The sequence below is a fragment of the Electrophorus electricus genome, chromosome 13, assembly GCF_013358815.1.
Source record: "Electrophorus electricus isolate fEleEle1 chromosome 13, fEleEle1.pri, whole genome shotgun sequence".
In the NCBI taxonomy this organism is placed as follows: Eukaryota; Metazoa; Chordata; class Actinopteri; order Gymnotiformes; family Gymnotidae; genus Electrophorus; species Electrophorus electricus.
Genome location: NC_049547.1, coordinates 15,448,827 through 15,464,643, shown reverse-complemented (window position 1 = coordinate 15,464,643; position 15,817 = coordinate 15,448,827). Strand labels below are relative to the sequence as shown.

Sequence of the window (15,817 nt, the reverse complement as noted above, 5' to 3'; positions counted from 1 at the left end):
AAACAAATCAACCAAAACAGAACAAAACAGAAATTCCACAAAACAATTCCACAGTCATTTCATTATTTTGTTTATCACTAAAATACAACTGGCAGGTTTTGTAGCATCTCTCTCAGTTTCAGGATACGTTTTTTAGGCCGTCGGATTTGTCGCGCCACAAACACAAATATCACTGTTTCGTTTACTTCATTAGAATAATATCACTTGTTTTGATTGCTTCGGGAAGAACACGGCCAGCTCTAAGGAATACATACGGCACGTATTCGTTCAGGGAGCATGGCTTTCACCAGCTATGACAATCCAACCAGAGGGGCGGCGCTGAAGGCCGTGAGCGTTCTCCCCTCCGTAGAGCTGTGCTGTCGGGCCGGGCCGGGCCGGGGCGGGGCGGGGCGGGGCGGGGAGGGCTCATGAAGCCACCCGACAACGGGAGCATCTTTGGCTCCGCCCTGCCCCGTGCCGGCCAAAGGCGTCCCCTACACTATCCCCCACCACCACGCCGCGAGTGGACGTGTGTTTGTTGGTGATTTACTAACAGTGTCATTTCCTGTCATCTCTCTAAGCATGTCGGTTAACGCACAAGTGTGGGAAGGGGGCGCGGTTTCAGGTTATGTATATCACTTTTAGGTTAATATTAGCCAAATAAAACCCGTTACTGAATTAGCTAAATATCTTAAAAAGGTTTTTTTTGCTATGGCTTTAATCTCCTTTGAAAAAAAAGAAAATAAAGAACCCTCAATAACAAGACCTATAACGATAGGAAAACAAAGTGATTGTTGATATTGCCACAAATCAGTAGAATTCACCTGATGTCCTGGAAAAAAATAGTAAATTCTATTAAAAGTGATGTTTTTTTTTTCCTTACTCATAACACAGTCAATTACTTTTCATTGACTCTTTTTGCTCTTTCTGGCCCTTGGCCGTCCGGTTGGTGATATTGTTCAAACAGGCCCTGACGCCGGCCAGGTGGAGCAGGGAGCCCGCCGCCTCCTTCATTTCCTCGTCGTCGCTTTCCGGAGGCTTCTCCGTACGCCTCTTTTTCAAGGGCAGCGTGTCACTGGCCACTCTCTGTTTGGCCTTGGCCAAGTGTTGCCGTTTCTTGTGCTGAGCCAGCGCCAGCGCGTCCACCGGCCACTCCTTGGGCTCCTTCTTGATCTTGCTCTTCTCCGCCTCCTCCGCGTCGCTGCCGGTCTCGTTGCTGTGGAAGCCTGCCTGGCCGTAGGCGTCGGGGCTCGGCTCCCCGGGTGCCGAGCTGGAAGATTTGGCGAAGCTGTAGTTGTGGTCCTCCTTGGGGTCGCTGCTGACCAGCGGTGAGTCGCAGGACGGCTCGCTGTCGGTGCGTATCCTGCAGCCAGCCAGGACTGACCTAGTCAAACGGCGGAAGGATAGGCCACTTGGTTAGCCATGCTTTTTTTTTTTTTTTTACGAGAGGGCAACATCACCACACACACTCACAGCACCTACTAAAAAGGACTGCAGGTTTTGTTCATACATTTTTGCAATACTGTCACAAGTACCCTGGTCATGGGTGGGGATTTATTTGCAATGCATTCACAACACATCTTCATGCCACAATTTAAAGGGACAAACACGTAGTGCAACAAAAACTGTTGATCGCGAGGCTATTTGCCGCGTGACTATAGCAATACTCATTGGTGACCGTCGACCCTTTGCAAAACTGGCCAATCTCTGACGAACTCCTTCAGGAGTGTACAGGGACTTCTAACCCCTAACTGGCCTGCACATGCCTTCTGCTGGATTTAGGTCACGCTCAAACTAGGCCACACCAGGTCCTGGAGCACCTGTACTTCTAGTTATGTGCCTGGGGTCAGTGTGGAGCTGAAAGTGTCTGTCTCAGGATCAGTTGTTTTGGAGAGAAGAGGCTTGCCTGGTCTGGTCACCCACTGTGTCCTCCTAGTGGAACACCCAATCCCTAACACTGGGATAAATCCACATGACATAACGTGGCTAGCCCTAGGCTTTGTGGCGGGGATTTTGCTGGGATTTGTTTTGGACAGCAGCTCTGTGCTGTGTTGCTGTTACTGGCCTACTGATAGCCAGGGGTGTCACCGGGGATTTTGGGCTCATACAGTGTCCTTGCTGATAGCTTCTCTGCTTATGTTGTATGCCATCTGATTAATCACTGATCCTGCACTTATGTCCATATATACAAGACACATGCATACTTCATGCATTTTCCTTGTGTGTATTCTCTCTGACATGGTTCTACCTTACTGGTAACTTCAAACTTACTGCTAACTTCAAACAGCCTAATGTACTAGTTTAGGGTTTTCATTCATGAAGACGTTTTCTAAGTTGCTCTAGACAAGAGCATCTGATGAATGCTTTCTCTGCATGGAGGAGTGTGTCTCATTTTGAGGGAGCTACCTTTAGGTAGCATTTCCCGATCTTTACAATTATATGAACAGCTCCTATGGTCAGAGAAGGACCTCGCAACCTTTTACACACATCCATTAATTTATGCGTTTTATCACTTCTGCCTGAAAGAACTTATAACTACAAAATGCATTATGTCACTCAGAAAGTGTCTGGTTAATCCCTGCTTTATTCCGGGTTACTATTGTTGAGGAAGTGAATGTGTTTTTGTAGTTCAGGTGTATTAATAAAGGTTTCCTAACTACCACCAGCAGGTAAGGCTGCAGCGTGTCCAGTTATTTAAGATTCGAGTGCCATGCATTAAAGCCAACTCATACATTACCTACTGGAGGCACGCCGGCAAGCAGTGTGCCCAGCCGACTGTACAGTCCACCGTGAGTCATGAGCTAATTCAATTAAACCCTTCTCGTGGTTCTGAAACATACTTCAGCTCTGAAGTGCCTCTTTAGCTGACCAACAATGCTATTATAAAACTAATTAATGGCGGTGGATTACAAAACGGTCTGATTTTCAGTGTGGAAGTAATACAGGGAAATGGCAAAGGAGTGCCATTATTTCCATTTATGTCCCTCATCAAGAAAAACAAGTCCATAAAATTATGAAAGGAGGTCCCGCCATCGGATCAGCCGTCGCCGGTGTCCGGAACCTGGCGGGCTGCAGCCGCCACGCGGGTATCTAGGACGGTCAGTGCCACGGCCGCGCTTTATGCTGAACTTCGCTGCGCGCGTTAAAACAGCCCACGAGCGTAGGAAAACGAAGCCGAGAGCTTTTCTGCATCCTGTCTCACTCGCGCATTTATGACTCACGAGTTATAGACCCGGCATAGCAGGATAAGAAAATGGGCTCAATTATTAATGCCTAAATGTAGTGTCACTCATTTCCGTGGCTGTGGAGTCATACCCCCAATGCCCACAACCCAATCTGTCAGCCGGTGTGTTAACACACCAGAGACAGTATATTACATATGCACGTAAATGTCTGGGTGCGCTCGTGCGCGCACGTGTGTGTGTGTGTGTGTGAAGGTCACAGTTCCATTAAGATGGGTTATGTTGTTTTTCGCAGAGGTATGTTACAGTGGAATGTCTGTATCAAGCTAGTGATTGAGTTTCTGGGTAAAGGGTATCCGATGTGCACACCTGCAGGCCTTGAGGCAGGCGCACGCACAGCCGTGAGCGCACACATACACACGCACACACACATGCACGGGCACGTGCGCACAGCCTGCCTACACCTATTTCTCCATGGACCTGTTTCAACTTGGCGACTCTGATGGTTTCTCTGGCACTTGGAACACCGTGTTCTAAAATGCTTTGCTTTGAGAGCAGATCCGCTGATCTTTGATGGTACGCGCGGGGCAGCCGGTCAGAACAGACCTGTGATGCCAGAGAAGCCATCCGCAAGGACCTGCTTCAGAAGCCTAGGTAGTCCACTCATCCCACTCACACTAACCCCACTTCCTCTCTATTAAAATACTCTGTGTGCCAACACACACAGGACTGGGGGCTTGGGGTTGAGTAGGAAGCTGAGTGTCCCAGAGGTCTGGCTGTAGTGGAATGTGGGACTGGGCATCACGTAAAAGGGCTTCGGAATACGACGGCACGCCGACGTAGGGGGATGGACCATGGCCGGAAGACACTGAAGGACAGCGGTGGACAGCGGCGGGACTGACCTGACCGCAGCTGTTCTGCTGCCAATGGGGTTGATGGGAAGGGGTCGGATTCCTGGGAAGAGGCCCTGGCTCATCATGCGAGCTCCGTTATGGATCACTCCCTGAGGGACTGCGAAGGAGAAGAGACGGGGGGGAAAAAATCATTAACGTGGGCATGTTAGGGTCTCTCTCACACCAACACTGGCACTGAACATGCACGCGCGCACACACAAACACACACACCCATACCCAGACACCATCAACCCGTACAAATACTGTAGCATGTGAGCGCACGATATTCATCAGCAATCCCAGATGGCATAATGACAAATGCTAGTCATAAACAGATAGGCCAAGCGTAGTCGACAGTAATACGCTCTGCACAGGAAACCAACGGATGAGGAAAATATTGATTCATTTTAAAGCTACTGCACCATATTTGATCGTCATGGCCCAAACAATTTTAGCCTCATTAGGGCATCCCGTTAAAGTACTTTCATCTCATCTTTTCACATCACAAGCACACGTTTCCAACAAGTAAACGAGGGAAGGGGGAATTTTTTCCCCTCCAACTTTTCCAGCTTGCCGGCCTAAAAATAGAGTTCACACAGCATCTTAGAAGTAGTGAGAGATGAAGTTCTCTTCCTCGCACAAATCCTCGAGGAGCAAAGACAGGAGACGCACATACAGCGCGATGGAAGGATAATCAGAAAGTCAATAAGGCTCGGAACAGCACAGGGGAAAAGCACAGCAGAGTTTGACTTGTTGGAGCTTTTGAATCAGCTGGGCGAGTTTGCTGAGTGGTGCGCAGTTACGTGACTGACGCGCGCCCCACAGGAACGGCTCAGCGCGGCGGAACGCGGGAGTCTGAGGACCGGTCAAACGCAGCCTGGAGACAGCGGTGTCTGCGTACGGATCTGTGCCGCGCGAGGGACGGCCTCGGCCCCACGCGGTTTTGTTTGCGCGAGGCCATTAAAACGTGCCTTGACACGTGTTGAATTGCCTCGTCGTCTGAAATCTCGCCAACGTCCGTCAGCCTCCGCCGGGATGGAGTGGGAATCGGAGAAAGCCCATTCTGGGGCGCAAGAGCACACTTAAACAGACCCGACAGCTCCTCTGCTTTGCTGATCTCGGCGCAGGGTGGCATCTCGCTCCACGCAGGAAATGGACTCAGATTGAAAGCAGATGGCAAACGTGGATAAAGGGAGAGAAGCGACTATCCGCTCAGAATCCAGTACACTCCTCTGCCCATTAGGTAGGAGCATTGTTGCCTTGGCAACCCCCCCACGGCCCCCACGGAAGCTGCAGTTCCGGAACGTGGCTAGGTGACAGAGCGGACGGCTACGGTGTTGGGAACAGCTGCGCTGGTAGCGCAGCCCCCTCCCTCTCGCCGGCGCAGGGAGACCCCCCGACTCAAAAAGGGCCCAGCCGAGCGAGCGGGCCACGTGAATGGACAGAGGGACACCCACCAGCGCAACAATTAGCAGGGACGGGCTGGCAGACCCAAAGGTTAATGCGCTTGCCCTGTTGTACGCGGCTCCGTGTGGATCCAGCAGCCCAAGAATAAGACCCTCTGCCACCCCTGGGTGTGTGTGTGTATGGGGGTTAAGAGGCTTTTGTGCTTGAGTATGGGCCCTCCTTAAAGTTCTCCACCACCAGTAGAGGCATTACAAGGTCCACATCTACACTCACAGACAGCTGCAGTGGTACTGCTCTGTGGTAATGTACTCGGGCAGTGCCAGCCGTGCTTTTTTTACAAACACACATACTGGGAAAGATCGCTCTTGCTGGTTTCAGGACTTGTGGGTAGGTGCCCTGGTGCTCCCTCTCTAGCGTCGCAGAATGCACAGAGTCGATGCCACAGGGCCATTTTCAGTCACTAGCCTCTTCCTCTCAAGCGTATTAATGTCCTGGGTAGATGGCCTTGGAAACAGAGCCTCCATAACATCAATCTCCAAGGCAGAGTATCTTTCGCTGACTCCCTCCATATAAGAGAGAGATATATATATATATATCTTTTGCTACACAACTATTGCAGTCTCTCTTTATGCCTCACTTTTTATATGGTCTTTCTAAACTGTAAAACTTGAAATTCTCCTAAAAAAACCCCCCTGCAAACCAGTCAAAAGTAAATGCCCAATCCTGTTGTTGCTGCTGTTATTCTTGTTTTTAAATTAAAAACACCACCACAATGTACACATGTCTTACTACTGTTTGTCCAGCAGGGGGATGGTGCAGAGCAGAGCAGACTCAGAATGAGAATACCAGTTCAGTCACTCCCAGTTCTCTAGGCACCTTTATGGCCTAATTAAAGTAAAAGGTGGCTTTGAGACTGGTAGACCTTTAAACTGTGACTTTTCTTGAACTGCAGAGCCACGAGTCTGCTTTATCAGCATGGGGTAAAACTCCACGTTTGGTTTCATCCTCCCAGAGTTCTTAATAGTGGAGTTGTTTATGTGCATGGGAACAATAGCCCCATATTGCCTCACTGCTGATCAGGTCTGAGCTCTATTGACAAGCCACGCTCCTTAGGCAAACTATGGCTTTTGGTGGGGAGGGTCTTGAGACTAAGACCCTCTAAGGGAAGTGCTCTTTGGCTTTTGTTTCCACACAGCAGACCTCGCGGGGCCGGGAGCGGTGCGGCATGTTTGCGTCGGGGTCTCCGACCCGCGCGGACGCATCTGTGGAGTGTGCTCGTCCCCACGCAAAAGCGGAGTGGTCTCTCTTTCAGGAAGCGCCCATTCCCGCACCTCCCCTAACCCCACCTTCCTCTCAGCACCCCCAACGACGCTGTCACGGTGGGGTGGGGGGGTGGGGGTTGGCGGCGTCTGCAAAGCCATCCGGGTCACCGGCGAGGGCATCCGTACGGATACGCGGGAGTCTGCCCTACAAGCAAGAAGCCACTTTGCCACTTGACAGAAGAAAGTCTGGCACAGAGAGATCAACATATTTTTCTGTGTGTACAAATCTGGCACCCTGGTTAGTAATCATACAAGGCTTGTCCTCCCCAAAGTATAAAGCACAGATGCACTTCTTTGAAGGGAAAACAGCATGTGTTTAGAAAGAGCACATTTTTGTTTGGCTAAAAACGATGATGAATTGGATTGACTGAACAAACAAGTCAAGTCGAATTCATCAGCCTTATTGTGACCAATGCACCCTTAAGCAAAACATTTCATGATAAGTGGTCAAGCCTGCGACCTACAAAACCACCAAGCGAACCCAGAAGGCATCTCTGCCAAACATGCGAAAGAACAGAAGGCAACAAAAGACAAGAAAAAAACCCACGTTGGTTAAATTTCTCACGACGGTAAATTTCCTTCTTTTCTTTCTGTGGTTTGGGTTTTGGCTGCGGGGTCGTTCGCTGCTCTTTCAGGGGCTGCAGACTCGGCCGCACGGGCTGGTCTGAGATCAGCTCCATCAGAGGCTGCGCTTCCTGCTGGGGCCCATGAATGTGTGATCCAAGCGGCGCAGAGAACCCAGATTAACTCTGGCTCGGCCTAATGGTGAGACGTATCCACAGCCATGTTGCAGGAATGAATTGGGCCAGCGGTGCACATGCCTTCTGCATTCAAATGCCTCACATCACTGGATTTCTCCTCTACTTTGTCCTCCACTGTAAACCCCCAGAAAAAAAGTACAAGAGAGAGGGAGAGAGAGGGAGAGAGAGAGAGAGAAACACCGTGAAAATGAAAATGAAAATGACAGGGTGTGCAGATGACAAATTCCTGGCACTCTGTAAACTTGGCACTTGCTAGTGGGCAAATAAAGCCTGTGCGTTTAGCTTAATTCTTTCCCCAGAAGGACGATAGGCTGCAGATTGGGGGCGGGGGGTGGGGGTGGGGGGGATCAGTTTTGGTCTAAAATATTTCCACGTGATGAATGACAACATTAGATTGAATTAAAAGGCTGATGCTGCCAACAGATCCCGTGGTGAGCGAGCAGCGAGGCAGAAGGACCAGTGTGCGGCCACGGGCTGCACCTTGAACACACCGCCACCACGGCAACTAAACTGCTCAGCTATGATGATGGATTCAGCCCAGGATGCTATAAGATGTCCCACCCGAGACATAGCTCACAGATTTACTGATTCACTCTCACTCTCACTCACTCACTCACTCACACACACACACACACACTCTTTCTCTCTCTTCCTCAGGCCTCCTTCAACCACGGCCGTACGGCTTTATGCCTCCCATAGTTGTGCGTGTGAAGCCTGAAGAGAGAGAGGGCATCTGGTTTTGTTCTTCTCTCTTCCTGCAACTTCTCTATATTCCTGCAACGTGCGCATAGGCAGTGAAAAGGAGAAAGGTCCGGTGTTGCTCCGGAGAAACTGCACCTGAAGTCGAAGGGCTTCACTGTGAAGGGACAAGCCGACTTGCTCTTCCTGGGACATGCGGAGAGGAGCGAGTGACCTCCTTAGACACCCGCGGCAGCTGCGCCTCCTTCACGACTCCTGACAACGCCGTCACCCTTTCTGATGCCACGCGCTGCTGGGAGGAGCTTTGGCGGAGGTAGGTGGGACCTCCCCCAGACCCCTCCTACCTTCCCGCGGCCTGACAGACACCAGCCACCTCCGCCCAGCGTTGCTCTCAACGGCGGTGTCGGTTAATGAGAGGCGAACCCGCGACGGCTGCAGCTACGGCGCTCGCCGCGAGAGCGCCCCTTTGATTTCGCAGGCGCGCAAATGTGCTGGAGTGAAGATAACACACGTGCAGACGAAAATCTATTGTGCACTGCTCGCCGGGGCCCAGGCATCTGATGTGCTTTTAGCGAGCGCTTATGAGAACGAAATGAACAGCACTCCAGTGGAAATGCGCGGCAGTGGCTGCCGGTTGAGCCTTTTAAGTGACACAGAAACTAACACAACAGGTGCTCAGCCAAACAAACACGTGCCAGCACTACAATAAAACTGCAGTCTCTTCATCCCACAAAAAACACACAAATTAAAACATTGCCTGTAGATTTTCAACAACAACAACAACAAGAACAATAATTATACGCATTAACGTTATTACTATATTATCATCCTATTTGATGATATAATAATAGCACCAATTTATTCTTTCTAGTAGATAGGACTGTCCTCCTATTCCTGTTGTACTGAGAATCAAACAGTTTTGTGTTCAGTTAAAGCTCATCGGTGGAGGACCCACGCAAGCATCTAACCCAACTAAGCAAAAAAAGCAGGAGAGCACTTCCACTGGGGGGAAAAAAATACTGCAAAAGGTCAATTATCATTTTATAATGATGTGGACAGGGAGTTACTTGTTTGTAATAATGACCGGTTTAATTGTGCAGTTAATAACACGAAATGCCGTCCCAAACAAGAGTCAATATCCTGCACAACACGGAGAGAACAAGATAGACGAGAGAGAGAGGGAGAGAGAGAGGGAGAGAGGGAGAGAGAGGGAGGGAGAGAGAGAGAGAGACAGAGAGAGGGAGAGAGAGAGAGAGAGAGAGAGAGAGAGATAGAGAGAGGGAGAGAGAGGGAGGGAGAGAGAGAGAGAGAGGGAGAGAGAGGGAGGGAGAGAGAGAAAGAGAGAGAGATAGAGAGAGGGAGAGAGAGGGAGGGAGAGAGAGAGAGAGAGAGAGAGAGAGAGAGAGGGAGGGAGAGAGAGAGAGAGAGGGATACAGAGTAGAGAGAGACTTCCAAACCAGTTATTTCAGAGGCTGTTTTCATGTATGTGTTATTACACTTCTTACTCCCATAGCAGGGAGAGCTTTAGCTTTAGACGGTCCACAGCAAAGCTAGCGTGAACTAAAAACAGAAAGCACACAGTCACCGGTGAGCCTCTTCATTTGCAGAAGACCAAAGCAGGTTTTGCAGCTCCGGTGGGGCACCCCTGTGCTGTGCACTGCGCCAGTACCCCCGACAGCCAGCGCTTCGGTGGGGGCGCGCGGGGCGTCGGAGCTGCGCGCATCACGCAGGCCTCAGCGGGACCGGGAGCGGAGCCGAGCCCGGTCCCTCCGGATCACCCGGCAGGAGCCGCGCTAATGCACAGCCCGCAGGAACGCTGGCAGATTAGGGCCTCACGCCCGCCACATTAGCTGCTAAATGAGTCCTGCGCTGTCACTGGTAACAAGCCACCTAGCAGTCAGCATGGCTTCGCTCCACCCTAACTCCACCCCGGCACACACATACACACACACACGTGTGGAGTCTTACGCACACACGCATGGAGCAGGTGTGGTGCAGATAAGATGGCGGTGTTTCGGGGGAAGGCCGCACTTGTGTACACATTCCTGGTTAGGGTCTCACCCTACCTCACTTTTCCACGCGCTCCACTTTGAAGGAGAGGGACAGGAGGAGCCGGGAGGGCGCAGGGCAGGAAGGGCGTGGGATGAGGGAATGACTATCAGGCTGCGTCTCCCCTCTGGGGCAGCAGGAGATAATGAGACCATGTGCAAAGCAGCTTTCCTTCCACAGGATCAGCCACGTCAAGGCTCAGGTATCTGAAACGCAGCGACGATGTGTTCGCGTATGAATGCAGCATGAGCACGTGCACACCGTGCCCCCCCCCCCCCCCCCCACACACACACACATCAGACACCAGATCAGCCTTCTTTTTTTTGCCTTGTCTTCTGTTGTTTTTTCCCCTTTCTAAAATGGGCTTTCTGGTGCCAGCCTGCTGAGTGCTGGATGAATAATTGAGAGGGTCTTTAAGAAGCATACTGAGTTCTCCATTGTTGCCACGCTCTGAAGGCATCACCCAGCGTGCCTGCCCGACGCTTCCGTTCCCCCGGGGGGGGGGGGGGGGGGGCTTTGTCATCACCATGGCAACCGCTTGCGTTCCACATCCTTCGGAGTGGCACGTGAGGTAGAGTTGATGCAGGAAATGCCACACTGTCATTGAGAGTTAAGCAAGGAGAAGGTGACTATACACACACACACACACACACACACACACACACACACACCCACACACACACACACACACACACACACACCCACACACACACCCACACACACATACACACACACACACACACACAGACACACACACACACCCACACACACACACATACACACACACACACACACACAGACACAGACACACACACACACACACACACCCCCACACACACACACACCCACACACACACACACCCACACACACACACACACACACACACACACACACACACACACACACACAGTCCACTCTCTGTCATGTCATTGCCATGGACTGGATTTTGCTGAACTCTGTTTATGCTCATGTATACACACATGCTCAGCCATACACACGCACAGACACTCATCAACCCATATAAGCAGACACCCATACCCACTCTCACACACCAACACACAAACACACACACACACACACACACACAGGCCCTCCCCCTTCTGACTTTGTAATATTATAATGCAAAGCCTCTGACTTCAGCAGCTATTTATAGAAGTAACTGGGGAAAAGTGAGAGAGAGAGAGAGAGAGAGAGAGAGAGAGAGAGTGGAAGGGAAAAACATAGGGAAAGAGTCCAACAGCACAGAGCTGAGCAGAGTGCCATAAACAGATGGGCTTGTGTTTGAGAGTCCTAGAGGCAGACAGGGGCCCGGAGCGGACTCCACTGCTGGCCTGAGTGGGGGCAGAACAGCTAGTCACAGCTGTGGCCCAGGGACCCAACACACCTGAGGGGGAGAGTCCCCACCTCCATCCCCCACCAGGGCCCGGGCCGGGCCCGACGCGCAAGGCCACGTCCAGCCACACAGGCAGACGCAAAAAACGCCCTCGCAAATCCGTTTGGCCCGCGCAGCCGGCACAAAGGAGCCGGGCAGACGGGCGGCAGCGGCGCGGACAGCTTCACAATAGCGGCCTCCGATCAACTTCACACGTTCCGCGAAAGCAATTAGCATGAGCCGCGCCACTTGACAATTTCAATTTGCTCCTCGAGACGCGTCGCCCACGTTCGGCTCTTCCGAGATGAAAGAGGGAAAAAACAACGCAGACAGCGGCTGGCGCGACAGCCTGCGTGTCGCGCGAGCGCGAGATGGCGAGAGCGAGTCCCACACGCGCGCCTCCTGATGGAGGCCGGGCCTGCAGGCAATCGGTGAATATTCAAATATACAGGTCAGGAGGAGAGAGCCAATATATTCTTTAAATTGGCTGTGCGCGTGGTGGAATGACTGTCGTGGAATTCACCTCTGGTGAGTGCACGCTTCCCCAGACGCCGGCCCACGAGGACTGTGCAGCTATTAGTGCGGAGCCCACTCTCTCTGACGGAGAGGCGCTGCAGGCCAAATGAAGACGTTTCAGCGTGACTTCTGAGTCACCCGTCTGACTCATGCTGGAACTTCAGTGCCATGAAGCAAGAAGAGGGGCAAGGAGACCAGAAAGAGGTGCTTTGGAAAATGATCTTACGCCCACCACCCGAGGAGCCAGGTGATGTCACCGTCTTCACAACGCTCTTCACATCCCATCTCTGTTCGAAAATCCCCGAAATAGGGTTTTGGTACAGATGGCGGTTTGAAACAACAGCAGCACAACAGCTCAGGCCAAAGCCCATTTATCGGCCCTCCCAGCCGATCTGTGAGTAAGAGGATGGTGGAGTGTGAGGCCGGGGCGCCGGGATCAGCCCTGTGCCGGCCAGGGGAAGCGGCTCTGAATGAACGTGTTTATTGTTTATTTAGCCGGTCACAGCACAGGGAAGTGAGATGAAAGAAGAGCCCTTTGGCTGGCTAATACGATAAGTGTTACTTAAATCCACTCCTAGACAACAGAGATGCTATGAGATGACATGATCGATAACCTGAAAAAAATTGTATTGAGGGAAGGGCTGTGCAAAGAATGAAAAGGGCCAAGAACAGACACGTGCACACACACACACACACACACACAAGCCCCTACAGTAATACACACAACCACACACACTCATACACAAACCCCTAAAATATTACACACACAATCATACCCACACATACAGCAAAATGTATTCCAACCATGGTTCAGTTCTGTCACGTCCATTTGATGCAACTCTTGTTTAACAAAGAGTAGATAAAAGGAGGAATGTGGTGGGGGGGCGCTCTCTCTCCACCATCCTCTTCCTAGGCATTGAGAATAATAAGGTCTGAAAAGCATTAACAAAAGAGTTCCACAACTCCGTCCAACCCTGACGTCCTTTCTGCTCTGCAGGCAAACGACTTCGGCTCTCGAGTCTTGAGCCGTCGAAAGGGGTGTACAACTTAACGGGAATGGCCGGACGCGTGGCGGTCGAACCTCTGATCACTCCTCATCTCCTCGATGCTGGACGCACGAGGAGAGGCAGCGCACGAAGAGTCTGGTGTGCGGCGTGGAAAAGCGGGCTTAGTCCCCGGCTGGATCTTCCATGAGGGGAAAGAATGCAGTCCCTCGCTGCTGACGCTGAAGGCATCAGCCCGTTCAGCTCCTGGTGGCCATGGTATCGTGTCTCTAAGTGCTCTGAGTTAAAAGCCTGCCGGCTCTTTAAGTGTCATGTTCCTCTGACTGTCGAGACATGAAAATCATTCTTTGAACACTGGACCTGCAGGAGCACGATCGGCGGTGTGCGTGTGCATATGTGTGTGAGCGTACACATGTGTCCAGGCTGGTTTGCTCTAAAGCGTCCTAGTCACATGCAGCGCAGAGATGGCTGCTAATGGCTTGTGAGGTCACACCCTCCAAGCACTCGGGGTCAGAGGAGGGGCCGCCGTGTCCTCGGGGATCCCCGGGCTCCTCCTCCTCCTCCATTGTTTTTAGCGTCTGGGGAAAACATCTGTGCACTTCATATACTTAGTCTGAGTAAGGCTAAAGCGCAAGGCCATGGCCGCAGCAAGCCTGCTCTCGGGGTCTCGGCGGGGTTGTTTATGGTAGCTCCAGCTAGGCTGGGAGAGGAGTCAACACAATGGCAACGTGTAGTTTAGACGGAATAGCCGACACGGTCCGCCTCGTTCAGTCGCTGGCCCCGCGCGGCTGGATTAAAAGGGGCCCCTTTCCGGCCGCGGCCCGTCCCGCTTTAGGGAAAACCGCGGGAAGAGAGTTACAGCGTCTGCTTGGTCTCTACGGTGGTCTTATTAACCGGGGCTCTTCAGACGTCCACGCAAGCGAAGGCAGCCTCACGCCGCTCAGGAGCAGGCACGACGTTCCGGCAGCCTGCAAACTCACGAGGCGGCGCTCCACATGGAGGGGGCGGGTGACGAGCGAGAGAAAACAGAAAAGGAGAGAAGAGCGCGGGGAGGGTGGGGGTTATTTGGATGGCTTTTCATGGAGTGTGAAAAAGGGCTTCCACCATCCCCAGATCAATCCCGACCTGCTGGAAACTGAGCAAGAGGTGAGAGGTGCTTAGCTCTCACCGCTGCATCTAAGCTGGCTGCGCATGCATGTGAGAGATGTGTGTGTGTGTGTGTGTGTGTGTGTGTGTGTCAGTCATGGAGTGAGAGAAACTGGGAGAGAATACAATAGACTGGGGGACAGGAAGCGTTGGGCCATTAACTCACTATTAAAAAACTATTAGCTGATTATTAAATACCTCTTAGAAATTATTAAGCCTACTGTATCTGAGTACAGTTAGGTAGACAAATAGGTGGATAGCCAGCCAGCCCGATAGGTGGATAGGTGGATAGATAGATAGATAGATAGATAGATAGATAGATAGATAGATAGATAGATAGATAGATAGATAGATAGATAGATAGATAGATAGATAGATAGATAGATAGATAGATAGATAGATAGATAGATACGGTTTGCTCTTGGTCAGACATATTATATATGGTTACCATCTTCCATGGTATCTCACACCTGACATTCATTACACCCTCGTGGGAAACGCACCTTTAGAGGGTTTCAGAGAGGCGTCTGAGCAGGCGGTGGCTTGCTCGCTGTAATTGGCAGTTAGCAGAGTGTTTTGTAAACTCCTTTGTGGCTGTGATATTATATGGAGCGTGGGGAAGCAGCAGGGGCCCAGGATGCACCTGTAACGTCTGCCACATGCGTAGGAGGGGACATCTGCTGAGTGCAGAGTTGCTTAGCTTAGGCACGATAACACGCGGGCAACCGACATGTGCCGTGCAAACACCTCATAGGTTCGCCGGCGCTGCACCAATATCCGTTATCCACTACTCTAATTATACTGAGCGCTAAGATTCTAGCTAGTTTGCAATTAACATTACTTCTACGAAGTGTCTCGACGAGTAATTCATTACGGGAAATCCGTTGATTTCGTCGTCTTTACACTCTCTGCCTTTCGCGTGAAAGAACGCAGACTCAACTCAAAAGCCGCCGGGTCGGCGCGCCGCAGGTTTTGCACGCGGGCTCGGGAACGTTAAGGTGCTGCACGCGAGGATTAGTGCGTGGCTGCCGAGGCCCTTGAGAGGGACGCTCGAGTGCGCGGGAGACGTGGCGAAGATTTACCCCCGAGTGGCTGAGGAAGTGACACACAAATGAGCAGTTTATTTCATGTTCGGCGGTGCTTCATTATTTCATATTCAGACGTGCGTCGTTCTCTCATTCCCTCACATATTGCTCCTCATTACTCCGAAAACATCCCCTTTGCCTTCCAGGATCCGTGGAGGATAATGCACCGTATATCAAAGCAGCGATTATTCATGACTTTGTTAACGTTGTTGTGTTTTGAGCTTTGAGTTATGAAGAGTTGGGGTTCTGCGACTGAGGTGAACAGGTCGGGACTTGTTTAGAGATGACTGTTTGAAAAGACCATCGCTGACTGTTGGGATTACCAAATCGGCTCAATCCAGAGTGAAAAATTGAACGTGCAGTTTTTATAATCACCTCAAAAATTTTAAAGCCTTTAATTA

General features: G+C 51.3%; 1 protein-coding gene across 1 annotated transcript in view; it reads right to left on the bottom strand.

Annotated features, from left to right (window-relative positions):
- Positions 1-713: 713 nt before the first annotated feature.
- The window catches only part of foxn3 (forkhead box N3), a 56,161-nt gene continuing 41,057 nt past the window's right edge, over positions 714-15,817 (bottom strand). Inside the window, exons 5-6 of the mRNA XM_027001446.2 lie at positions 4,064-4,172; positions 714-1,363 (exon numbers count right to left, since the gene is read on the bottom strand). Coding sequence (XP_026857247.1) covers positions 874-1,363; positions 4,064-4,172 — 599 coding nt within the window. The 3' untranslated portion in view covers positions 714-873. The remainder of the gene's footprint in view (positions 1,364-4,063; positions 4,173-15,817) is intronic.